Source organism: Vanellus vanellus, assembly GCF_965231255.1.
Source record: "Vanellus vanellus genome assembly, chromosome: 1".
Lineage (NCBI taxonomy): Eukaryota > Metazoa > Chordata > Aves > Charadriiformes > Charadriidae > Vanellus > Vanellus vanellus.
In genome coordinates, this window is record NC_138905.1 from 94090736 (window position 1) to 94117199 (window position 26464).

Genomic DNA, 26464 nt, shown 5'->3' on the forward strand with positions numbered 1-26464 from the left:
TCAGTGACCGCTCCTGGGAGCTGCCAGGCTCGCAGAGCACATGGGACCCAAGCAGACAGCATGCCTCATCTCCCCTGCCTACGTGCTGGGAACATATTTGCCCCCCTGCTGCTGGAGCCTCAGCCTGCAGAAGGCACCCAGCTCACACGCAGCAGTCCTAATAAGAGGGCAGAACATGACCTCTTGGATAAGGATCCTGATCCCTTTAATTTGGAGCCAAGAGTAAAAATTTGGCAAGGAAACTTAGAAAGGGAAGCTGATGGAGAAATGACAACGTCCCTGTTGTCTCCATCAATAGGTTTGCCCATAAAACTGGGTCAGTCTCAGTGGTTGAGAAAATTTCCCCAAATGCAAATGAAATCTTCCCCCGTGCTGACAGCCTGTATTTTATTGTTCCTTGCAAGGTAGAGAGGTGGAGACCATCCCTCTGGTAGGTCAGGTCGCATGAGAAGTGCATCACTCTCACAGTGTCCCCTCTCTTCCTAACCCAAGGATCAGCGATACATTGTCCCCTACTTAACTACCACACACCCGGTCATCTACTGGGGTGACTAAATAATGAACAAGGCCTGGGATAGCTCCAGTCATGCCTGCAATAGGTTCAAACCTTTTTTTTCAGCTGGGGCAGGTTGTATGCAACCTGTTTCAAAACTTGTTCGTGGTCTTTTTGGAACCAAGCTCCGTTTGTGTTCCTTTCCTCGTCAGGAGCACTGCTGGAATAAGGATTTGTCCCGTCTGACTGCTGCGATAACTCCTGTTACAGCCCATCACTGTGGGAGAGCTGTTGCAGTAACGTCCCTCCCAGTGAGAAAGGACATATGCCTCAGGATCAGGCCTGGGACTCTCCCCGTCAGCGCACAGGGTGTCCATACATCCCAGCTTCCAGGAACCGGCCAAATACAGCCCTCCCATGGTCTCCTTTCCCAGCAGTACGTTACAAAGCCATCTCCAGTAGTTCCTGGATGCAAACACCAGACAAGCCCTGCCGTACCATCTAAGCTGGTCTCATGTTGGGGCAGTCTAATGCTCTGCTCCTTGTATAGACAAACCCGACCGGGGACAGTCTCAACAGGTTTCTCTCATTTTTCCCACTCGCTGTACAGGACCCAATGCCCCAGCTCTCACTCCCCAGGCTGGGCTTAGCTGTGCTCATTTGACAGCTTTGGGCGTAAATGTGTGTGCTGTCTCTGCTCTCGCCCACCCCACAGCTCCTCCGTCCAGGAAGGGCTTCCTCTCTTTCCTAATATAAAGCCAAAAACATTGTTCTCCACCTCTGGAGCCCATAGCAGAGGTCTAGCTTCTTCTTTTGTTTGTCTGGGTTTTGGGAGGAGATGCTTGTGGACAGCACGTGTTGTGTGCTTGAGGAAGTGCCCTCCATACTGCATTGTAACTGCATCAATCCAATAAAACACGGATGTAATTGGAAGTTTTGGTACCTTTGTGGTAAACTTAGCCCTTCCATAAGCCTTTTCTCACCTGTAGCCCTCTTAACACTTTCCCTGCACAAAATGACCATCTGCCTGGACACCCACAAGAGGTCTTTATTATTAACTTGCATTTTACTTGCAACTGGGAAAGAAATCAACAGCTGCTGTAAGCACTACCAGCACATGAATTCTTAAAATATGGCCAATTAGTCTCCCAGCTACGCCAGGCAGGCGTGCAGTAGTGTTACTGCATCTGCTCAAAGGTGCTTGACAGCACAGGAGGTACTCGGCACACAGGATATTGGGGGTATCAATCGAGTGATCAACCTGCGGACAGACTGCTGCTCAAGTAATTCTCATTAAGATGCTTCATAACACAGATCACCAGAGACCAGTTTCAGTTGCTTTATATACACAGTTGCCAGAAGGATGGAAACGAGGAAAAATATCTCTTAAAGGGTGACTAGGTCCATTTCAAGCTGGTCTAGCATTCCTTAGGTGTCACGTTCAGTCTGATCTTACTTGAACTCGAACCTGTTCTTCAAAAAATGATCCCCAAGGCAATTCAGGATAGAGGTGAGGAACAGGAGGTGCGGCAGAAGACCAAGCAGTGTTTTGGTACCCACACAGCTATGAGGGATGGGGAAAGTTCTACATTTAAAAATATTTATATCCCTTATTTAATAATTAAATTTGAATTATCATATCACAGAAATGACAGCAACTGTGTGAACTATAACCTGCTATGGACAAAAAGAAAAAAAAAAAGCACCACAAACCCCACCCACAATTACAAAAACTCAACTCCAGAAGAAAACAATCTCTCTCTTCCCCTCCCTCAAGTACTGCTTGAGCTCCATGCCCAGTTTTACTGTGGCAATATGAACACAGGGTCACCTCACAGGAAAGGCCAAGGAACAGACACAGTCAAAGGTGCAACCATTTGAGATCCCCTGCCCTCCCTAGCAAGCCAAAGGGGCAGCTGAGGAGCCCCCCAGGACCTGTGCTTCACAACACCCCCCTCGTTATCTGCAGTAGAATAATCCGTACTCCCTCATTTTTTAACTGAAATGCCTCCTCCTAACCTTCATTCTCTACAACGTTTTCATCTTTGCTGTTTTTATTCCCCTGGCTCCATGACTGGCCTCAAGAGGAGAGGCGAGCCGTGACCCTGTGCTCGGCTGAAGAACCACAGGCGTTGTACAGGGTTTCATTCACATGCTGATAGTCACATTAGAAGAGCCTTTGGAGAATGCAGAAAGTTCCCCCCCCCCCCCCCCCCCGCAGAGAGAAGGAGGGAGCTCAGAGACCGCCGCAGGCTGTAAATAATTCCCAGTGTCTGGAGACCCGCTCTGACAGCGTGCTGGGCGGATGTGCAGTCTGGGCTCACCTTCACCCTGCTCCACCGGGCAGCCAGAATGGGATACCTATGGTCCCCTGCGCAGGATGCCATTTCTAAATGAGCCAGCAGACCAAATAGCCAGGAAGCATCTCTACTGTAGCTGAAGAGAGTTAAGACCCTCTGGAGATGAAGGAGTGATGGCAAAACCCACCAGGAACAGCAGCACCCCCCCTGCAAGGTACAAGGCAGCCATCCAAGTACTGCCTGTCTAGACGCAATTACAGCACGCCTGAGAAACGGACTGAAAAACACCGTTTATCCCCGGCTGCCACTGTTTCTCCAGGCAGGCGTGTTGCCCCAGCTCCTGGAGCTGTAGCTCTGACTGAGCCATGGGAGCCCAAACGAGCCGCCCGCTCACCCCAGGTAGCCCCAGGGCTCGCTCAGCAGGCTGGCAGTGAGTTACGCTCGCCCAGGTTGGCAGGCACATACAGCTCTCTCGCCGCACCACACACCAACTCGGACAAAGCCATGGAGCCCCTGATCTCCTCCGCGCCTGTCTGGGGCTCCCCAGAGCTGCCACGTCCATGGGGTATGTCTGTGGTAGGTGTGCCACACGTTGCTTGCATCAAGTTTCCCGCTCCTGCATGTAATGCTGCTATGTGGGGGTTCCTAAAAAGCACAACCCTCCCAGTGCCCTCCCAGGGGGGACACAGGGGACCCTGACAATGGCCGCAGCTCTGAAGCGCTTTATTTTTTTGGACCATAAAGCAGATTATGACTCTGTTGTTCAGAATAAGATTTTTTTTCAGAATAAACGGTCAGAGATGCTCACCTCCTGCTCCCCCACCCAACTCTGGACTGGCTTTAAAGGACAGCCGGCCAGGCAGCAACCTACTCTCCATGGTGCCTCTCAATGTGCAACATCTCCTCAGGCTGCTGTGTGGTAGCCATGACAGTAGAGGGTATTTAATGGGGGTACCTATCCTATGAAAACAAGACAAAACAAGACAACCTGCCCTAAGCAGCTCTCAGTCACTCACTCATACAAAGCATGGCCAGCAGAAGCAAGCAGAGAGCATCTCCATACCTCACTGCCACCCCTTCACAGACCACCAAAAATTTCTATTTTGGTTGCTGTATGGTGCTTATTGTGACTACTTCTGTGGCTTACTCAGGTGCAGGTGCAACAGATGTCCATCACGGATCAGAGCCCCACGGTTCTCAGATGTGTTCTCAAGGGCTACAACTTAAACTTCAGGTCTAGCAGCAAAATCACAGGTTACCCAAGTTACTAAAACCTTAAATGGTACCGGGCATCAAACTGAAGCCATCCAGAGCTAAAATCAGCAGTTCTTATGTTGAGTTTTACACTGTAAAATGTAAACAGAGAAGCCATGAAATACTCTCCCCTGTCAGAGGCAGCAGCAGGCATGACAGGCACCAGGTCACGCAGGAGGCTTTAAGCAGGAAAGCACAAAGGCCCACAGAGGAGAAGGTAAAACAACCTGCCATGAGGGAAAGCTGCCTGCTGGGAAGGCAAGGAACTGATGGAGGAGGTGGGTTTTACCCGCCAGCACAGCCCTGCCACTCTGCAGGTCAGACTGCTCAGCCAGCATGCTCCAGTGCACCTTGCAGCAGCGGTGGGATGCATTGGCTTAACAACCCCAGCTGCAGCCAGACGTTAAAAAAAACCCCACTTTTGTCAGACTACAACAAGGACAAACGAAGTCTTGCAGAAAACCTGGCTTCCCCAGGTAACCCTCCCTAGACTCCTCAGGGGCTGGGCAGCCCAGCTCATGCAGCCGAGCCCAGCTGGACCCCACTGGGGGGCTCAGCACGAGCAGCTGCCCCTTGGAGGAATTGCACCCGGAGCTGTATGGCAGCACCCCCAAGGGGCACTGGGGTGACCCGGGGACCCTTTTCCCCAGGCTGGTCATCTGTTCACAGCTGGGGTCAGCACAACCTGCTCAGGCTCACAGCTCCTCTGGAAGGCGCAGCCTCACGCAAGACAGGAGCTTGGCTGAAGCTTATTGCAGAGCACAACCCTGTCTCAATCACTGTTAGTGACATGGCGGTTTTTGAAGAACGTCTAATCAATGCCAGCTTTTCAAGGAAGGTTCAAGAGGCTGCAGGCTGCTGATACGGTGATGCTCAGAAAACTTCAAATAGGAATTGCGGACACCCAGAGGACGCTGGTGGCAATCTGATTAGTTTCAGCCAAGTGTGTGATAGTTTGTTCACAAAGTGATGAGAAGCTCTGGCAGGCTTCAGCCTGCAAACGTTCCTGGCTGTGAGGTGTCTCATCTCCCAGAGAGAACAGACACGTCAGTTCTGCCTCAGACCAGTGCAAGTACCCCAAATCTGAATTAGCCTTTGACTGAACAACTGAATTAAACTTCTCCTAATCTAATGGTAATAATGAATTAACATAGTTGTCATCTGCTGATGGTATCTCGCCACCTGATTTGCTGCCTTAGGAGCAAAGGCAAGCTCACAAGGCTGCAGGCAATTCAAGGTGTGAGGGATTCAAAACAGTACTTCTTCAAAGTCAGCATCAGCTGCTACATACATATCTTTATCAACGATCTGGATGAGGGGATCGAGTGCTCCCTCAGTAAGTTCGCAGACGACACTAAACTGGGGGGGCGTGTTGATCTGCTTGAGGGTAGATTGGCTCTGCAGAGGGATCTGGACAGGCTGGACAGATGGGCTGAGGCCAATGGTATGAGGTTCAACAAGGCCAAGTGTCGGGTCCTGCACTTGGGTCACAACAACCCCATGCAGCGCTACAGACTGGGGGCGGAGTGGCTCGAAAGCTGCCTGGCAGAAAAGGACCTGGGGGTGTTGGTGGACAACCGGCTGAGCATGAGCCAGCAGTGTGCCCAGGCAGCCAAGAAGGCCAACACCATCCTGGCCTGCATCAGGAATAGTGTGGTGAGCCGGACTAGGGAAGTAATCATCCCCCTGTACTCGGCACTGGTGAGGCCTCACCTCGAGTACTGTGTTCAGTTTTGGGCTCCTCACTACAAGAAGGACATTGAGGTGTTGGAGCGTGTCCAGAGAAGGGCTACAAAGCTGGTGAAGGGTCTGGAGGACAAACCTTATGAGGAACAACTGAGGGATCTGGGGTTGTTTAGCCTGGAGAAGAGGAGGCTGAGGGGAGACCTTATCACCCTCTACAACTACCTGAAAGGAGGTTTTAGAGAGATGGGAGCTGACCTCTTCTCCCTGGCGACAAGTGATAGGACAAGAGGAAATGGGTTCAAGTTATGTCAGGGCAGGTTTAGATTGGATATTAGGAAGCACTTTTTCACTGAAAGGGTTATTAAACATTGGAATAGGCTGCCCAGAGAGGTGGTGGATTCACCATCCCTGGAGGTGTTTAAGAAAAGGGTAGATGAGGTGCTTAGGGACATGGTTTAGGAGTGGTGGTGTTTTTATCAGGGTAGGTTAATGGTTGGACTTGATGATCTTAAAGGTCCCTTCCAACCTCACTGATTCTATGATTCTATGATTCTATACGTCTTGTTGAATGACTCTGAACCAGAGGTAAAAGATACATCCCAGGGCAATCCTGCCTTTCAGTCTCAAATGCCACTGATCTAGCTGTGCTCTATTATTCTCCAAACAGTCAATCTCAACTCAAGGCAGAGCGATGACCTTTCTTGTTGTACTTCCCTGGCATCACACACACCACCCTTTCGTGGTTTTAAACCACCTCAAGCACCAGAACAGAAGCCTATCAGCTCTGATGCCAACCAAACCTTTCTCCAACAGGGATGCTCTTTCTCCCAGGTCCAGGCAAGGAATTGTCCTGAGCCTCCTTCATGATTCTGGCCACACATTAGTGAATCCCTTCCTGCCAGACACTGGTCTCATCTCTTCCCTGAATGCAAAGAAAAAGAAAGCCCCTAGAGCCAAAGGAGAAAACGAACATAATTAAAAATTAATTTCAGTATAATGATTTAAGCATCTCAGCGAGACAAGCACCAGGCTGCTGTACGTTTGGCGATGTGGGGAAGACCTTTCTGGTTCTCTGCCCTAGGGACTCTTGTCAGTTTTAATAAGTTTTACCCCACAGCTGTGAACATGGCAAATTGAACAGCACAAATAAAGGCTACTTTTCACTGGGCAGCAGCACACTCTCCATGGGACCTTATGTCTCTTTCTGCTGCCCTGTGCCATGGCTGAAGGGTTGTGATGCCCATGGACTGCTCAGCTGTGATGCCTCAGCTGAGAGGCAGCAGCATTTCTGTCTGTCTGTGAGGAACATGCAGAGGGAGATGGGCAGATCATTAACGTTGGAGGACTGCCCTGAATGTTTGCGATGGCACTGGTTGCGGGGAGCAGGGGAGCCAGGTATCAGGGTTGAGTCGACCACTCAATCGGCCCTCAGCTTCAGGTCTGAAGGCCACCAACATTACTCCGTAGCCTTTTACCTTTGTGAACAGGAGTATAGCAGCCATTGCTAAATTTCCTGAACAACAACAAAATGCTTCATCCTCCTCAAGACATGCGCAAAACAAGGGATGAAAAAAGGCATATGCCAGTGTCTTCTGCAGCTTGATGTTGGCAATGCTGCACAAGGACATACTGCACAGCTCCCACTCCTTTCTTTGCTGGCCTTGCCAAGTCCTAATCATCCTGTTTGCGTATGCTCCTTCCTCCCAGATGCTCCATCTCCTGCTCCCTTCCTTGAAGATGCTGCGTCTCTTTGAAGGTTTCGGCTGCCTGCCAGTCTCTGTGTTCTCCCCCATCCCAGTTTGTTCAGCTTCATCTGAGGAAAGCATCTGGCTTTCCTAAGGGTTGGTTTCCTCAGATGTTTTTCGGCACATATTAAATTTGACATTATATTGTAGAGGGTTCCATCCTGGTCTGGGAAGGGTGATATAAAAAGCTCAGGACAAATTTGCAGCCTCAGCCCTGCTGACTTCCAGCAAGATGCTGGCTGCATCACTTCAACACCTTCCCTGATCACCTGGTCAAAAGGCAAACCAGCTGTTCTCCAGTGGAAGGAGGGAGCAACAAGCACAAAACATTGCTACAAAGCCACCTTCGTGTCATGCTTTGCAATACATGTCCAGTACTTCGCATAGGCAGTCAACTCAAGAGGCAAAGGCATCACACAGCACTGGAATGGGTCCAAGGACTCTGGGCAAGGACCTTGAAACCACTCCTTTCTTTTGTGAAAATCTGTGATGGACCATTACATCTGAGGGCCATAGTTTTAAGATTTTTTTTTCACCACCAGTCTGCAAATCAACCTGCTCTGCAAGTATGGACGAGTGAGATGCACCTTGTCCTGTAGAGCTGCAGGCATGAACCATAGCCATTGCCTTTCCCAGCACATTGGCCATCCCCTTGACCAGAAAATGCTTTACAGAGCAGCAGTGGGATAGGGAAGACAGGAAGCTGGCTAATCCTGAGCTGTCTAGCAGATCCAGATGCCTGCAGTTATAATTTCTTTATAAATGGCCCTGTCCCCACCATATAGCTTCTTAAATTTTCAGGCTGAAGTTCGAAATAACCCTGGTTAACCAGATAACCCCTTCTTATCCAAACCTGCTCCCCAAAGAGCTCTGCAAGATGTTCAGACACAGAAAGAGCTCCCAAAGAGAGCAGGCTTTCTCCTGTTTTCAAAATGATGGGGAAGGTACGCAAGAAGCGTGACAGAGCATCCCACTGTTTTGCACCTTCACCCGACCAGTCTAATTAAATCGTACAGAAGACAGATGTTGAAGTAACCAGGCAGTTCATCATCACCTCACCGTGAGGCAGGGAAGGTATTGCCTTTTCCAGCAATGCCACCAGGGAGGGGACTATGCACTCTGAAGGACACCATTCACACTGGTAACATCAACAGGGAAACAAGAAGAACATTTTGCTACAAGATGATGTTAACCACTTTCGTGCCAGCACCAACTTTGCTGACCTAGATCCAACTTCCCAAAGGGATTTAACTCCATTCCCTTTTTGTTTGAAAAAGTCCTATCATGCCTACAGAATGTGCTTAAGGAAGGATGGTAACATGTGCTTGAACATCTTGAATAGCCTGGAGAAGTGAGTGCTGCATTACCAGAAAAGCTATGAAGTTCCCAGTGAATTATGTAGATCACCCCAGAGTACCACAAATAAGACCATTAAACTGGCCTGCACCATCATCTCTTTTGTGTATGCCTTCCATATCACAGAGGAAACCTCTCTGAAATTACTGAGAGGAAGGTTTAAAGATTTTATTGGGGCTATTTTTTTTTTTTTTAACAGCCCTTCACCTGCCAAATCAGGTTATGAATCAAAAATCAACAGGGTTTAGGAAGAAAAAAAAAATTGCTACCCAATGCTTAAAAGCACCTCTGAAACATACCTGGAGCTGATTTTTCTATGCATAAAAACCCCATGATCTGAAAGCCCTCTGGACCTAAGAGATGTAGAAATAAATTGAACACCCTGCTGGAACACTTCCAGTCTTGAGCAGCTCCTGCAAGCCTGTAGAGCCACAGGCAAGCAGACCTAGAAACTGTCAGACAAGGCTTGATACCACCTCTCATGGACACCGTGTCCTAGTAATTTAGAGGATGGATGGGGTGGGTGAACATATGGGGGAAGAAATGACATACCTGAAGGAAGGGAGGAAGCATTTGTGTGATATACCAATTTGATATTTTTTTTTCCTTAATGCATTTTAAAGCATACCTTTGAAACTGCTAAAGAGTTTGCAATATTAAAATAGCTCTGAAAGGAGTAAGCTACTGAAAGGAATACTGATGAAGTGGTCAGAAGGGTACAGGGCTTAACATTTAACATGGTGCCCCACCAGTTATTCTCATCAGAAACAGAACAGCACGAAAGATGTCTCTTTATCAAGGGGAAGGCTACACTAAAAGCCGCTAAGGGAAAGATGTTCAAGAGTCTAATGTTTTTGTAACAAGCCATCTCTTTTGTATTCTGTTCTGCTCTTTTGCATTCTGCCATTTGGGGACAGACGGCAGTCAAGGATGTTTTTGCAGTCTTCTATGCTAAATAAAGTTAATTTAGCACAAAATTTTCCACTCCTTAGTCATATCAATTTTCACTTCTCCATGAAAACTTTAGTTTTCTTCAAGTAGGGCAAGAATTCTGTTTTTGAAAGAAATTAGATCTCTGCTTGGAAATAAGAACCTTTTTAAGTTAGCATGAAAAATGTTGCTTAAAATTTAAAATGTGAACTAGGAGGACTGACAGATAGATTGAAAACTTGTGTAAATACAACACAATAAGTTTGTTTCAGGGTTAGTGGAGTAGTTCAGGATTAAATCAGCAAATTTTGCCCAATAGGAAATTGTGACTTTGTGCAGCTGTGGCGCACACATGCACAGGCACACAAGCTAAGCAGAGAACCATAACAGGAAAACCTGATCAGTATGACTGGAGAATGAACAGGAACACAGCAGTATGGAAATACTGGAAGCCCAGAAGGAAAAGCAAAAGAGATACTGTGAATGGCATGTTATTGACACTTCACTTAGCAGGTCACTATTATCCTAGTACAGCTATGTGCAGCTTCTCAAAACCCCCAGCCTGGGAGACAAAGAAAAATGAATAAATCCTAATGATTTATTAGGATAACAGAGGTGGGGCAGGATGGGGAGACTGATCACAGCTAGCTCCCAAAGGGTACAAAACAGCACTTCCAAAACTAGCAATAGGGCTACCAACCTGAGAAGAATGCAGGCAACGTGAGAACACAATCGCCACCATCCCTTATTCCCTGTGTCTTCACAGAGCATTCCTGGCAGACCTCCAGACACATGTGTCTTGGTGACTGAATGCTGGCCTGACTCATCATGCATTTTGTTGCTTGTATGTGGATATGAAAGTGAGTGAATGAGAAGTTTCAAAATTGTCACCGTCCCCTCCCATGAGGTTTTGCACAGACACATTATAGAAACAGACATTGCAAAAACAAGCATTGCAAAGTCCCAACACTACCATTGTATCCTGCATTCCTCTTGAAAGAAGCACAAAACATTTTTGTTTCATTAGAATTCCCTGCACTTCAAGATAGGTGGATCCTGAAAATGTCAGACCTTCTACCTCACACTGCATATCCAGGACACTATATCCAAGTTGTCCAGTACTGCATCAACATTAACAATCATAACATACAATGTCCTCAGAGTGAAGACATTAGTCCTGTACTTTATGTAGTTTCTGTGGTTGAAGTATTCCTTGAAGTATCCCTTTTTAAAGACAACAGTAAAACAGTCTTTACACCATTTCTTTTGGATCCTGTGGAACAGATACATAGTTAGTGCAACACAGTGGATAAGGCTGGGATGGTAGAAAGGACTCTGACACCATTGTGTACCTGCCCAAGGAAACAGGGATGCACAGGTGATGCTGACAGGGAAGGGAAAGACTCTTCATAGTCTATGGTAAAACCATTCTGATGTGATATTAAAATATTAAAACATTGAAGAAATGGTGAAGAAGAGCAAACTGCAGATTAATTCTTAATTGCTTGAAGGCCAGCAACTTCAACTGTAGTATTTATTTAAGCTTAATTCAGGTAGTAGAGTTCTTATGGGGAGAGGCACGGGTAGGTGTCTCTAACACTTCCAGGTTTATTATGGCTTCTTTTGAAGCAAATTATTTGGACCCTGGCTCCATGACAGGATCCTACTTCTAGATGACCCACTTTCCTTCAGCTGGCTGCGAGGGCAAGAAGACACCTTCTTGAGTACTGTACTCAAGCCCTCTGGTACATCACCTCTGTCACACGTTGAGGAGCCAATGTAGTTAACAATAAAAAAAAAAATTTATTACTTTGTAACATAAAATGAACAAATCCAGGATTCCAAAGTAAAGGGTATAAAAAAAAAAACCTAAGAGGAATGATATAACTAAGTCATATTTTAAAACAAGGAGCCACAAGAATCTTTTCTAAATGCCTTTTCCTGCAATACATCTTTTCCACAGCTCCATGTCACACTGACATTTGTGTAGCCTGCTATTTGACCAGTGCTAGGACAGCTGGAAAGAATTCATTATCATCCACACGCTAGTGCAGGAGTGAAATCTTAGTCCACACAGGTGAAAGGGTACAGAGTCAAAAAACCCTCTGTAGCAGGACATGTGTTAAACACCTTCTCTTCTTTCTGCCTCTAATGTCACAGAGTAGGACTCCCAAGGCAGGGGTTTTCAAGGCCAGGCCGAGGTGGAGGACCTCCTCCTGGCCCAGAGAACATTCTGCACTGCAGGTGGTCTGAGGGAGAAGTACACATACAGTCCCTTGTGCCACTGAACACAGCAGCACTTCCAGTCAGTTCTTTTCAAGGACAGAGATGCTAGCAGTGGCCATAAGAAACAGTGTGTTAGACTGAGGCAGGCTCTCTCATCAAGGAGCTGTGTGATGGGACAACCACACCACTGGGATTTTCTAGAAAAATAATTACCTGTAATACGCACTGGGTATGAAGTAAGAGTCCCAAACAGCTGCTGAGCCTCCTGTTAGCAGCTAGCTAGAGTAATTTAAAATATATGCCCCACTTCTTCAATCACAAGTTCAATAATTCTGTCCTGCCACACGGAAAACCAACAGTGAGTAACTGTAAACAAAGCTATCCATACTGGTCTTGTGAATTGTTGAGGCCCCTCCATACCCTGAGAATGCACCAAGACGATTAACTAAAAGGGAAATTTGAATAAGATCGTCCTTCCCCACCAGGAAGTGAGATCTTCTTCAAATGTCCCCTTCAATTTCCTCCAGTAAGGAATGCATTCTACTACTAACCAGTCCAGGTGACACTGTTGGCAGTCCACCTTACACAGTCCCACTGGATAAGGATGTAGCCTGCAACCTTCTCTGAACTCACTGGCCTGGCTTCACATTTGCTGGGCCTTGAAGTGCCTGCCTGAAGACAAGCTTTTTCAACTGATCCAGTTTATTGTCTCTTAAGGCATCCCGTATGGCACTGAAGAAACTGAAGTAGTGCTGGAAGTTGTGCATCATGAGCAGGACACCGGCCAACAGCTCATTGGTCACGAGGAGGTGATGGACGTAGGCGCGAGTATGCCTCTGACAACAGTAACAGGTGCATCCTTCCAGCAAAGGACCAAAATCCTCTTGGTATCTAAGGGGGAAGCAATGTTAGATAACATCAATGGTAGGAAGATCCAATCAAACAATAAAGAGTGTCCAAGGCTCAAGTCCCTGCAAAAGGCCATGTAGTAACTGAAGTCCTGAGGGCCTGAATCCAGCTGCTCTAAGATGTGTTGCCATCTACAGCCAGCACCACTGGCATGAAGGACTTCAAATATCAAGTAAGAACTCACTACAGAGCCAAAAGGCCACACATCTAAGTCAGAGGAGAACTTTGACTACAACACAGCTAACAGCAGAGAGAGGCCTTATCTACACCTTCCCTGACAGAAAAGCTGAAGCACAAGACACGCCTCACTAGCTATCACACAGTCTATGACAGAGGAAGCTATCAGAAACAAGGATTTACTGATTCCACTATTCACAGGACAGTATTCCCCCTCTAGTGCAAGATGCACCATTCTCACAAAGTGGAGATAGGATGGAGCAGAGCCACACAGTTGTCTACTCAGACAGCCTAGCGGTAGCTGTGGACAAGAGAAGGAAGGACAGGTGCTAACACTGGCCAAATTTTTTGCGAAGTATCCAGAAACTGCAGAATTGCTCTGCAGCTGCTCAAACTAACTCAGAAAGTGGAGGATCTCCATAGTTTAAATGAAATTCAGTATCTCAAGATGACCCAAGTTAGATGTGGAAGACAAAAATGATCCCCAGACAACCTTTGTCAAGCTACCGTCTTCCAGCTAGAACATAGTTATGACCACAGTATGTCTGCTGGATAAACAGTAAGAAAATCCCTGGTGCTTTCAGCCATACACTGTTGCCTGATAACAAGCTAGAATGCTTGTCCAACACTCTCCATTCAATGTCTAGAAGTACTTTCTTCAACACCTTCACATTTTATGGGGTCTCCCATCCAGCTATTGACAATATGCAATCAAATACAGAGGACAAAAACATCATATTTACTGATACAGCTACAGGTACCCTCCTCACAAACTCATGTACCTTTTGTCCTTCAGAAATATCTCAAATGGTGTTATTTCTGGGTCAGTTTTGGAGATTTCATCCTGGTCTTCAGCACCATTCTTCTCCAGGTCCTGGGCCCCATTTTGTTCTAAAACTGTTTTAAATAAAAAGACAATAGCCTTTTAAGAACAAACAGCAAGGGCAGAGGAAGGGTACCAACCTTATAGGAGCTATTTCTGCTACCCTATTGCCAGATGAAAACTCCTGCCACAAGTTTCGACCTCTTTCCTATAGTAAGCAGCTATTTTTCTTTAATTGTCATAGGTTAGTTAACACAAATACAATTCTAGATGATTAAAACTGCAAGAGGCATGTGAAAACTAATCTACTAAACCTAATGAAAAGTTAGAGCTGAAACAACAGTATAACTTTTTGCTGCTCTGCTGAGCTGAATTCTTAATAAAATGTCAAAAATATTTACAGTTTACAGTCTGAACTGCATGCTGAATAGAATGCAGTCACCTGAACACATTGATTTTATTGAGATTTTGTTAGAGTAGACAGGCAACTCATCTGCATTCAATCATTCTACTTTCCGTGCTGTCATCAGGCTCAGAGATTTAGATGCCTTTTTTTTTTTTTTTTAACAATTAGAATAAAAAGAGACTGGTAGCACTGATGCAGAAGATGTAGATTCCACATCTCCCTTCTCAGCAGTCTATCTTAAAAACAAAAAATGACCCTATAATTTTGTAGGTTTGGATTTTTAGGCTTTCTTAAGTAGGATGTGTGTCTGGAAACATCAATATTACTGTTTGCACAGTCCATGTCTACTGAGTGTTAAACACAGACAGAACAAAGTGATTGTCCTTATCCAGAGTCTTATGATTTAAGAATAAGGTGAGACAAGGTAAAGAACAATAAAGTGAAGGGTTAAAAAAATAGCAGCAAGTACAAAGAAACAAGATGTTCTGTTCTATTCAGCTGGTTTAAATTATCCAGGCAAGAAAAGCTACTAGGTTCTACCCAAGAGGAAAAACATAAAATGTTTTTCTGTATTAAAAACATTTAATAGGCCAAAACAAGACAGCTGGTTGAAACACATTTGATAGATGCTTTAATGGTTGATACACATGCTCCTACCTCACAGCGCAATGAGGTAATGAGTTATGAACACATCCATTTTGTCCTGATATGAACTAATGAATGCAAGGACAAGGACCAAAGTTGCCCAAAGAAATGGGATCCCTAACTTTTGTCAGCTAGAAAGCAGAAGAGACTTAAAAAAATATCTTATTAAAACCAACATATTCAGTTAATTCAAGAGATCAAGTATCTTAGATCTCCACTTAAGCAAGTCCAGACTTCACTGCTAATGGTAACACAAAAATTTGCCAGTGGTCTCGAACCAAAAAAAACAACCCTGCCTTCTATTCAGTGTTTAAGAAATATTTGAACATATTTTGGCTAATCAGACATTCAGATCCCAGGCTGAGGCCTCAAGTTGCCTTCAACAGCTTTCACACCAAAATACCTGACCTTCAAGAGCAGTACTTCACAGTGGAATTCCAGTTTTTCCAGTGGTTACTGCACTTACCTTAGGAACAAAAATCTCAAATACAGGTTCCTCCAAGCATGAATTATGTTTGATGCAATACTAATTGAAACAGTAAAAATTATAATGACCACGAAGAAACCTACCTGCTGCTTCAGGATCTGGATCACAGTCGTAACTGAAAACCAAAGCACAGCCTCGCTCTGTCACTTGGAAGGGAAAAAAACTCTCAAAAATGTCCACTCCCCTCTCAATGCACTCAAGCACCTCATCTGGTTTACCTACACCATGGATGATTCTGTAAGAGACACAATAGAAGACAAATCTTGAATATTCTGAGTACAAGCAAGCAGGTACCTGAAGGAAAAGGCAGATATGCAGCATGTGTAGCTTATCCCTGCAACTGCTAACCAGAAGGCAAGTGGGTACAACAGTCATCACTCAGAATCCTGCGTGCTTCCATTTCCCCACCTCCAACCTATCCAGTACATGGCAGGCTTTTCTTCATCTGCCATTTGGAAGGGAGCAATAATCCTTCATTCACTGAGGAAAAATCTCATTCTGTCCATCATGTTTGAAGTGATTTCATTTCTTTCACACACATATAAATACACTTAAATTCAAAATTCGCCTAACATATATGCCTTAGAGCAGATATTTTCCTTAGTCATGTTTATGCCCCAGGGAACTACCAGTTTCCAGACACATGGACCCATTTGCTTTGTAACTGCTTATGAGACAGTCTAAAAAGACTTGATCAAGAGCAGCAGACAGCAGTAGAAGGTTAGTCAAAGACAGAAGTCCTTCAGGTGACAGACACATCATACAGGACTTGGAGAACTGCCTGGAGGAGAACGTACTAATGAGAAATGTCATTGGAAAGAGAAAAGTTCCTTGCTTTATTCTTCTCTCTCCTCTATACTCTACCTGTTCAAATGATTTACCCAAAAACCTGGGCTGTAACATCTCCCGGGACATGGTATTAAGAGCCAGGAAGAGCCCAGCTGGATTGCCATCAATGGTAATAGAGATCCTGCTGTTAGCCAAATTTATCTGGCAGCTTCCCTGAGGGTGGGTGAAGCTGAAGAGAATAGAGAAGTGCCTGCTCTCCTGCAGGTGCATGGCTGGGCTGAGAGCAGCTAATGTAGGGCAATGATCTAACCAGATAATTAGGAAAATACACAGGGGCTGATAAATGAAGTCACAAGGTGCCATTTTTAGTCACTTTTCTAAGCACTCCAATTAAACTGATGAGCACAGAATAAGGATGGGAGAAGTTTACAGTATGAGTGTCTTATGTTTCAGACTCTCATGGCAGGAAGAAAATGATCCTCAATAGTTAAAACAGTAGCTCTGCATATATGATCAAAACCCTTGCTAAAACTTATCTTTGCACAGGTAAGGACAAACATTTGTTCTTGCAAAAGTTCTGATACTATTGAAAAGGAAAATAAATTTTACCGAGAGGCTTCAGCATCTTTAGGTACGTGAAAGGCCTCTAAAAAGTACATTCATGAGATCATTTCACCATCACACAAAAACCAGTTGCTTTTTGGGTGAAACACAGAAAGTATTTGTCTTCTAGAGAATTTCATACTGCGGTAGAAAACAGCTACAAAACAACTTCTCCAACCAGAATGGCAAGGGTGATTCAGGAAAGCAGGATTGTCTGAAATTCAACTGAGGTACTTACAAGACCCCCTAGGGCTAACCAGCTTTCTTCCTACAAAGAGGTCAGAAACACCTGTCTTAACTGGACAAGCAAACTATTTGATAGATGCAGATACAGTGGTAGCCACTAAGGTCAGCTGAGCAGATTGGACTTTAATGCTCCCAGGGGATCTTTTTAAGTAGCTCAACCAAAGAAGATGGCAACAACCCAGCAGGCCTTTTAATTGTCAGGAAAATTCAAACCCCAGGCACCACTAAGCATGAACAAGCCGCAACACCAGACACATTCTTTCACATTGCATTTCCTTTTGACCACCATTAGGTAAGAGCAATGCTCAGCTAGCAGAGGGCAGCACAGCTACTGAAAGACAATGGGGCCCGAGTCACTCTTTTCAGGAAACTAGGAAAAAAATCACCCATTCTACTTCTGTTGCAGCTGCTCTTGCAAGAGCAACCCATGCAAAAGCCAGCAAGCTCAACCCAATGCTAAGAAACCCTTCCAGTTCTGAACAACTAGCAAATATTAGCACGCATTTTCTGGAAGCCTTTGGTTACTGTTAGTCATTTATAAGACGCAAGAATGCTGCCACTCCTGTCCAGTCTCTGGCATGGATCAGATGGGCATAACTCACAATGGTTCCCACACTATACCAGTCCAAGCAGAGAGCACAATTGTTTTGGACCAGGCTGCACCACTTCTGGTAGTTCACAGGCTCAGTGCCTCAGGTACAAGGTCAGAGCTGGCTGCCATAAGATCGTGTAAGCACTGGCTGGTTCTGTCAGCACCTCTCTCTGCTCTCCTCCAGTTCAAACCAGAGAGAATCAGAAACATGACAGTTTTTCTGAGAAGAAATCCCTGTAAAACAGGTTGATAATAACATTCTTGTTCAAGCTGAACTTCAAGTAAACCTTAGCCTCAGAGGCCAAATACAAGCTACCCAGACATAACCTACCTCCAATTCTTCTCAAAAGAAGTAGACAACTTGAACTAAAATCTTGATTATTCTCCAAACATGGAGAATACTCAAACCCACAGTGTGAACACAGCTTGGTGCGAGTTGCAGCTAAAAATTGAAACAAGGGTTGAAGACTGCAGCCAGACAATGGCAGAATTTATGCAGCCCGGCACACATACAGAGCTGTGCAATACAGCAATTATTTCCTACACTGACATTGCACAGCAGCCTGTAGACACTCTTCATAACAGGACAGATGGACTTTTTGGGATGTTGCCCACACAGCTTACCTTGGTTTATCCTCTGGCAACTCTGCTGTGACAGAAGCTATCAGTTTCAACTTGGTCTCCTTGGCCATGGCACATCCCTGGAAGCCATCTAGCAGAAAGCCACCCACAGGTCGCTTGGCAGTCTCCCTGGCTGATCTGAGCCTCTCTTCCAAGATATCTCCACCTTCAATTGCCCCAAACATTACACTTCCTTGTAGTTCCTGGCCCAGGAGAAAGCTTCAAAGTGTTAGAGTGTGCTCTGCCAAAGACAAGCAAGACATCTCACAGACTCCGGATGCCTGCTACATAAGCTCCACATTCCCAGGAACTTGCCAGAGCCACAATGTTTCATTCTATGTAAGAGTATTCCCCACACAACACTGTGAAGTCCAAGCGTAAATTAGAAATGGGATTAGGAGAGACAAGATTCTGCTCCTTATCTTCACACTAACTCACTGAGAATTTTGGTGCCATTCTTCCCACCTCCCTATAGAAGGCAATAACTGCAGATCATCTTTGTACATGGCTTTTTATAGATGTCCCCTCAGCATTACACATGTCAGTGCAGAATACAAAGCAGGTGCCATTATCCTGGATGTCAGACACCAGATCTCACAATAAATTGCCTTTCAGGGGATACAAATATCAGCTCCTGTCACCCATTTTCCTTTGTAGTACATATTCAGATAATATGTCCCCTTTTACCAAAAGGGAAGGAAGTTTCAAACCTGCTGGAAGAAGTAAGAATAGCATTGGCAAATTCTAGCAAGCCCTCCCTTGCTTGGAACTGAGGGGACTTCAGAGCAAAAAGATGAGTTGTCTCAATCTGAATGAGAAGATTGTAGACAGCATGAAGGTAAGTGTGAGAGTGCCACTACAGTTCAAAAGCAGAAAAAAACATATGCATGACATAATTTCCTACTAAATCACATCTTGGGACTGGCCTAGGATGCAGGACAGACCAGAAAGCAGCTGCAGTGCTATTGCCCCAATACTTTGGGTACCTTACCGGTGATTTCTCTAGCAGCTGAAGGCATACATCCAGGAAGGAAAGCGACCTATCCACAGACTTCTTGGCCCTTTTTCTACCAACCTCCCCAGAAATGGTGTCTCCATCAGAGATGCACTGGAACCAGTCTGGCTGGATGGCCCGCTGTATGTCCATGAACTTGGAAGCTGTAATTTCCATGCGCCCTGAGTTTCCCCACAGGGACACTGTCTGTCAAGGAAGAATAGGGATGAAGGTTAGTTGCAAAGGTTAACAGACCTTAAGGGTCAAAGGAGAGAAGGGATGGATCTGGTAAAACACCAGATACTGGAATGATACTTCATAAATAATCTCTCCAGGAGCATGGCTCAGATAATCAGCTGCCCTTGGCACAATGAGTGAAAGGATATAAATGACCAAACTGGGATTTCTGGGATAGCCTTTGGTGAAACCATTACACACACTCAACACAGTGACTTCTCAACATGTTTGGAAGTCTCTGAGGTAGAGCTGCTGGCCTATCATCACACAAATTGCTGGCAGAATTAAAAAAAAAAAATAAAAAGAAGAAAAGATTTAATTCCCATCAAAGTTATGTTATCATCTCATGAAAAGCAGCAAGGGCTGCAATGGGAAATATAACTTGTTAATTTTCTGTACACAATACAAAACCAATAGAATACTTCCTCTTCTGAGCAGTGAATTCGTACCATCCATGTGAATATATGTCTATCTATAAATCACACAGACACACCGGGAAGAAGAAAAAAGGTTGTTAGGCAATTTAATCTTAGAATCCAATGTTATTTTAGGTCACAAATCCAGCCATTTAAGAAGGGACTGAAATGACAAGTGCAAAAGAAATATAGAGCTTTCAAACTGAGCAACATAAGAAATGGTGGATACTCATTAGGATTGTACACACAGTCTCCGCAATCTATTAACATGCTTTCCATTCTGTGTGCACATATGGGTGACCATCTTCCATCATTACTCCATGCTACCCTCATAAAAGATTTTAAAGCAAGACAATAGCACTTGCACTGAGAGGCTGTGTTACCTGAACACTTCTGGGCTAGCAGATGTTACTATTCAACTCACTAAACATTCAGATTCACAAAATGCTAGTGCAGCCACTGCAACTATGCATGCTACCGTGTTTTATCCCATTCTGTGAAATCTTTAATTAACCTGTGAGTGCAGCTTGGCAGTTGGTTTCACTGTATTATTGTTAGACTTGTGACACTGCTGCTCCAAAATTTTAATGGGGTATTCAAGCGGGTTCAATATTGGGCTCGAGCCCTTTAGAAGTTAGTTCTTTTTATCTGCAACTCCATTAGTGCTCTTTTAAATGAGGCATTCTCCTAGCGTATGCCAGACAGACAGATTAAGCAGTGCAGTTCTCATGCATACTAATTCACAAATTTAATGTGATCAGCTGATGCAAAGAAGTGTATGAGCAGAACAATTTTTTGTCTGGTGCCCACAAAAAACAAATGGATTGTGCAAATACACCACAAGTCTCCTCTCCATCCATCCATCCATCTCTCCTGATTACTTTTGCCCTCATCAGCCAATTTCACTAAATTTGAGTAACAAAGAAACAGACAGAAGTCTCCAAAGTAATAACACTTTTGTAAGTTTCCCATTAAAAAAAAAAAAGTAACTCCAAAGGAGAAAGATCCCAAATTAGTACCTGCAGAACAACTGGAACACAGCAGCTATACATTGTCCTGCAGCAGCATGTTGGCCAGTTAGTACCTGCTGCCTCTTATATGACAGCATCAAGTAACAGCTGGTGAAGGCAGGCAGAGGAAAGTCAGAACTGTTTGAGACAAAGGACACAGTGTAATCAAGTCTAGTTACCTTCATTCTGCTGTCCAGAGGAAAAAAGCTGCTTTAAGAAATAAAGGCTTAGAAAACAGAGCATTACCCCGTGATTATTTAAACCCAGCCTGTGCCAGGCTTTCTGTCCCATTGCTTTCAAAAAGCTTTCGTAAGTCTTTGCCAGCACAGATCCAGCTGCAGAAGGCCTTGCAACAAGCTGACAAAAATCTTCGCCAGCTTAAAAAAAAAGAAAAAAAGCCAAATCGAACCTGCCACACCCAGCCTTAGATCGCTACTATCACCTCATAGCTGTGCAACAGTGAGACAAGCTTCAGATAATTCCTTCCCTGCAGAGAGCCAGGACTCAGCCTGGTACCCAGCAGCAAAGAATATATGCTGCAAAAGAAACAGTCTGGCAGCAGTTATCCTCTGTCATTCAGTGACCTTTCACCAAACATGACCATGTGGTCGGGCTTGGGACCGACCACATCTAAGCAAGTGCCAGAAGTGGCCCCTCCAGGCCAAAGCTGTGGCAAGCAGCAGGTAGTGTGTGGATTGCACACGCATGTCTGTGGGCTGGAATGGGCAAGCATCCACAAGACTACACACTCCTGGATCACTGAGCCACCTTCCTGCAGAAATACTAAGTTCTTCCCCTTTGTGGGCCTGAAGCAAACTGTAAATACACACACAGAGGTTCAGGTTTATTGCTTATCAGTAGCATCACCGTAAGCTTGTACAGCACATAAGCTAAACCACAAGTATTTTCTTTTACTAACATATTAACAATACCAAGCTGTGTGGAGTGGTCGACATGCTGGATGAAAGGGATGCCATCCAGAAGGACCTCGACAGGCTTGAGAAATGGGCCTGTATGAACCTCATGAAGTTCAACAGGCCAAGTGCAAGGTCCTGCATGCGGGTGGAGGCAATCCTATGCACAAATACAGGCTGGACGAGGAACTGATTGAGAGCAGCCCTGAGGAGAAGGACTTGGGGGTGTTGGTGGATGAGAACCTCAACATGAGCTGGCAATGTGCACTCACAGCCCAGAAAGCCAACCGCATCCTGTGCTGCATCAAAAAAAGCATGGCCAGCAGGTAAAGGGAGGTGATTCTGCCCCTCTACTCCGCTCTCATGAGACCCCACCTGGAGTACTGTGTCCAGCTCTGGAGCCCTCAGCACAGGAAAGACGTGGACCTGTTGGAGCAACTCCAGAGGAGGGCCACAAAGATGATCAGAGAGATGGAGCACCTCTCCTATGAGGACAGGTTGAGAGAGTTGGGGTTGTTCAGCATGGAGAAGAGAAGGCTCCGGAGAGACCTTATAGCAGCTTTCCAGTATCTGAAGGGCACCTATAAGAAAGCTAGAGAGGGATTTTTTACAAAGGCATGTAGTGACAAGATGAGGGGGAATGGCTTCAAACTGGAAGAGGGTAGATTTAGATTAGGCATCAGGAAGAAATGTTTCACTGTGAGGGTGGTGAGGTACTGGAACAGATTGCCGGGGAAGTTGGGGATGCCTCATTCCTGGAAGTGTTCAAGGCCAGGCTGGATGAGGCTTTGAGCAACCTGGTCCAGTGGAAGGTATCCCTGCCCATGGCAGGGGAGTTGGAACTAGATGATCTTTAAGGTCCCTTCCAACCTAAACCACTCTATGATTCTATAACTGCAACAGCGTGGGAGTCCAGAGCTCTCCTTCCTATCTGAATTGCCACTTAGCTGCTTAGGAACTGTTCAGGGAACACACTGTCAATTAAGAAAATGTCCAGCTTTATTTAGTTGGAGGTATGAACATGTAAATAACATTCCTCCTTGTGCAAAGATTTCTTTTTCTAAAAAGTAGAAAAAATATTGTGGCTGTCTAAGCACACCCACACAGATGAGGGGAGGACTGGCAGCTTTCTTTCTGGAACCTTAAGTGGATTCTTTCAAGTCTTTACAGTTACTGTACCTTGTTCGTGTTGTAGCCAGATGGACAGGGAGTGACTGGGTCGTGAAGGGAGCAGTACAGCACCGCATCTGGCATACCTGGGAACAAAGCGACAGACACAAAGTAGACTTTCACAAACCAAAACAAAGCTAATGCAAAGATGTGGTTTGTTAATTGGCAAAAGAAAATAGGGTATTCTTCCCCACACAAGTAAATCCTTTCTGACAAAGAAAATCTTGTTCATTTAATCTCTCAGCACCAAAGGTAGCAGACTTTTTCCCCAGGTTTACTAGCTTCAGGGAGGAGAGTGCAGCATCAGGACAAACCATCAAATAAGACCCTTTGGTTCAGCAGTCTACATAGCTCCTTTGAGACCTATTTATGTTTCTTCTTGATTAATACTCCTGCTACTAAAAGTTGCCAGACACAACAGTTGACTCACTTGACCATCCAACTGATACACTGGAGTCATCTGACACAATTTAAACTGAGCAACAGCTCAAGCCTAGAAAGTTTCAGGAAGGCCAACATATAGTGAGAGAACAGATTGGCTACAGAAATAAGAAATTCATCATCCCTGCCAGATTGGAGGTTTCACATTTCATACAGAAAGCTAGATAGTATGTCTCAATGACATACTGTTTTCTTTTCACAGATAGTCACTGAAACTGGTGAAGCCTTCAAGAAGTTGTGGATAAAAGAGACTTTTCTTGAAGGAATAAGTTGTCCCCAGGCAGTTGAAGTTTATTGTAAGTTGGGTGCAAACTTCCTATGGAAATCCAAGCCATAACTTTGAAACGCATGTCCAAAATTTTGATGGGCTTTTTTAAAAAAAATAAATAATTGGTCTCTGACAAAAATGCTTAAACATTTTTTAAAATTATAATAATTGACATTATTTTATACATTCCTAATGTACATGTAACTGGCACATACAAAATATTCATAAAAATACCTCAGCTTTGATACAAGCATTAGCAACTCAAAAGTTTTTTTCTTGCAAAGCCTGTTAGATTCCATATACAAAGAACTGTCTGTAAATTATAGAAGTTAAAGACATGCCATCACTTGGGCAGGATTAACCCTATACCCACTATAGCCTGAGATATGTAGACAAACAAAGCATCCCACAGAAGCTTGCTGACTTGGCTGATCATCTTCCAGTTCTCTGAGCTGCCTCCTCAGATAAAAATACAGGCTATGATATGAATATCCACACAAGATGCTAACTCTGCATTCATTGCACACTCAGGTTCCTTCACCACATGAGCCCAACAACAGTGATCTTGGCTGCGTAATGCATGTGGTCAGGCCTTTACTGATCTGTTACGACAACCAGAGGAAAAACCCAGGAGAGTGACAAATGCAGGAACTGTGCTTTACTCATTCTTATCACCAAGGTGTTAAGACAAACATTTCATTCGTGAACTGCTCCAAGAATGGAGTACAGGGACTGATAAACATCACAAAGGAGTGGTGCAGTAGCTGAGGGCTATGGAAACGTTGACTGTTTTGCATTTGACTACCCATCAGTAAAATTGAGTATATTCCTAAAACTAACTCTTCAACATGGAAACATGGAAGAAGAATATAGGGAGCGAGTACAGTCCAACTGCTAAACTGACAGGAACAAAGAACAGGGGAAAAACGAGCTTCTCCACCTGTTCCTTTAGTTCCTCAAAGCTCCCACGAATCAAACATGGATTCTTCCCCTAACACCTTCTCAGAACAAGAATAGCTCAGAGGCAGAAGTGTCCACCAGCTGAGACTGATTTAATGTGGGGTGCTTTGCTTGTTTATTCTTTACACCGGATGAAGATTTCCCATTGGAAATCTTCAGATGAAACCAACTGCTTTATGAGAATCAAAAGAATCCAGCTTGAGCAGAGAGATACTCTCAGGAAATGCGTTTGGACAGCTGTATGGGGAAGGCCATTTTCATGGCAATTTTTACTTCTCATCAAAAACAGTCAGAAATTGCATTTTGCAAGATTCATTTGCAGCAGTGACTGGGGGCTACGGTAAAATCTCTCAGTTGCAGTCTCAACTTTTGAGCTAAGTTCACACCAGTCAGTGCCAAAGGCACCAAGGAGAAGGCTGGGTGTAGAAAAGAGAAACAAAGCAAAACTACATAATTTCGTAGTTTTTGAAGGATTTCTGGCCATAGTATTGACAACATACTATTTCAAGTCTTCCTTAATGCCATTTGAATGAGAAAGTGCCTAAAGGTGGAAAGTCTATGCCTACGTCTCTCTGGGTATTGTACTGCCTAAAAATGCACCAGTGGGATCCACCTGCATTATCTCTCCAGACATGCAAGCAAACACACACACTTTACCTATAAATTTTGCAGCTCCTTCTTTATATTCTTCCAGGACCTCATGAAGTTCTGCCCTGCATCCAGATACAGAAACACATTAACTAAGCAAACAACTGTCAAGAAAGATCAGCGGTTTCATAACTAAGGCTTCTGATTCCATACTTATGTGTTGCCTGAACTTGGATTAGTTTAGGCACTGATAGTTGCCATCTAGCTATCGGGCAGCAAAGCAGGGGCAGACGGAACTAAACACCAGAGACAAAGAGATCAAGAATCACAGCTTACAAACTGGGGCACTCATAATTCTGTGGCAAAAAGGCAGAGCTTTTACCCGCACCGACCAGCGACCACTGACTACTGACTTGCTGGAGAGCATGTAGTCATACTGTGACTTTCTGGGTAGCATTACTAACGTGCATCACTCAACAACTACACGAGCTTTTAACAAGCTTTATGATGTTAATCTTCCTTTTCAGTTGCCACTTATCTAACTAGTTTTGAGAGCTGGCTGCTCCTAAAGCTGGTTATTCTGCCTGTAAAGTGGCTGAGAGGGGTTTGGCCAAAACACGCTCAAAAATTAGGCAGCCCTAATTAGGTCTCTTACCTCCACCTGCTTTCTACTAAGTCACTGCACCTCCCTTCGGCGAGGAAGCAACAAAGCGGCAACCGACTTCGACATTTTGCCTTGCACCCGGGGAAGCGAGAAGCCCGCCTGTCCCCACCAGCGTTGCGCGGGTCTCGCTGCGCCCCCGGAGACACACATCCCCCCTCCCCCGGCCGCGGTACTCACACGGTGGGCAGGGTGAGCTGGGCCACGGCGGGGACGCCGCTGACCTCCTGCAGGGTGTCGTGGGTGAGGTGGGGCGCCGAGCCGGTCCGCGTGTAGAGCAGGCAGCCCGGCAGCGCCAAGGCGGCGGCCCCGCTCCTGCCCAGCCCCGCCAGCATCCCCAGCCGCCCGCCGCCTGCTCCGCATAGCTTCACCTTCATCGTCGGCCCCGGAACGCCGTTAACCGCCGTGGAGCGCGTGCAGGAGGGAGAGCGCAGGCCTCCCCGCTTCCCGTACCCGCCCCAATCACCTCAGTGGACGTCATCAGCGTGCGCCGGCGGCGGGGAGCCCCTTCCGCCCC

At 45.3% G+C, this 26464-nt stretch overlaps 1 protein-coding gene across 2 annotated transcripts; it reads right to left on the reverse strand.

Annotated features, from left to right (window-relative positions):
* Positions 1-11550: 11550 nt before the first annotated feature.
* Positions 11551-26391, reverse strand: QTRT2 (queuine tRNA-ribosyltransferase accessory subunit 2). Of its 2 annotated transcripts, XM_082485848.1 has the most exons (8): positions 26128-26391; positions 25356-25411; positions 23039-23115; positions 19280-19489; positions 18292-18491; positions 15521-15672; positions 13859-13973; positions 11551-12881 (listed from the first exon to the last, which is right to left on the reverse strand). In XM_082485848.1, the coding sequence occupies exons 1-8, from the start codon at positions 26322-26324 to the stop codon at positions 12620-12622; spliced, it is 1269 nt and encodes a 422-aa protein (XP_082341974.1). In that variant the 5' UTR covers positions 26325-26391; the 3' UTR covers positions 11551-12619. The 2 variants fall into 2 exon arrangements, with proteins under 2 accessions (XP_082341974.1, XP_082341973.1); XM_082485847.1 differs by lacking the exon at positions 25356-25411 and having other exon boundaries at positions 26128-26175.
* Positions 26392-26464: the final 73 nt, after the last annotated feature.

What these genes read in the sequence shown, in the direction of transcription:
- QTRT2 (XM_082485848.1), bottom strand. Translation starts at nt 26,324, where the DNA reads ATGAAGGTGAAGCTATGCGGAGCAGGCGGCGGGCGGCTGGGGATGCTG. An exon ending in AGCTGCTAGAGAAATCACCG is followed by an intron (nt 18,492 to 19,279) that starts GTAAGGTACCCA and finishes CTCCTGGGCCAG; the next exon opens with GAACTACAAGGAAGTGTAAT. An exon ending in TCCAGATCCTGAAGCAGCAG is followed by an intron (nt 13,974 to 15,520) that starts GTAGGTTTCTTC and finishes TATTTAAAACAG; the next exon opens with TTTTAGAACAAAATGGGGCC.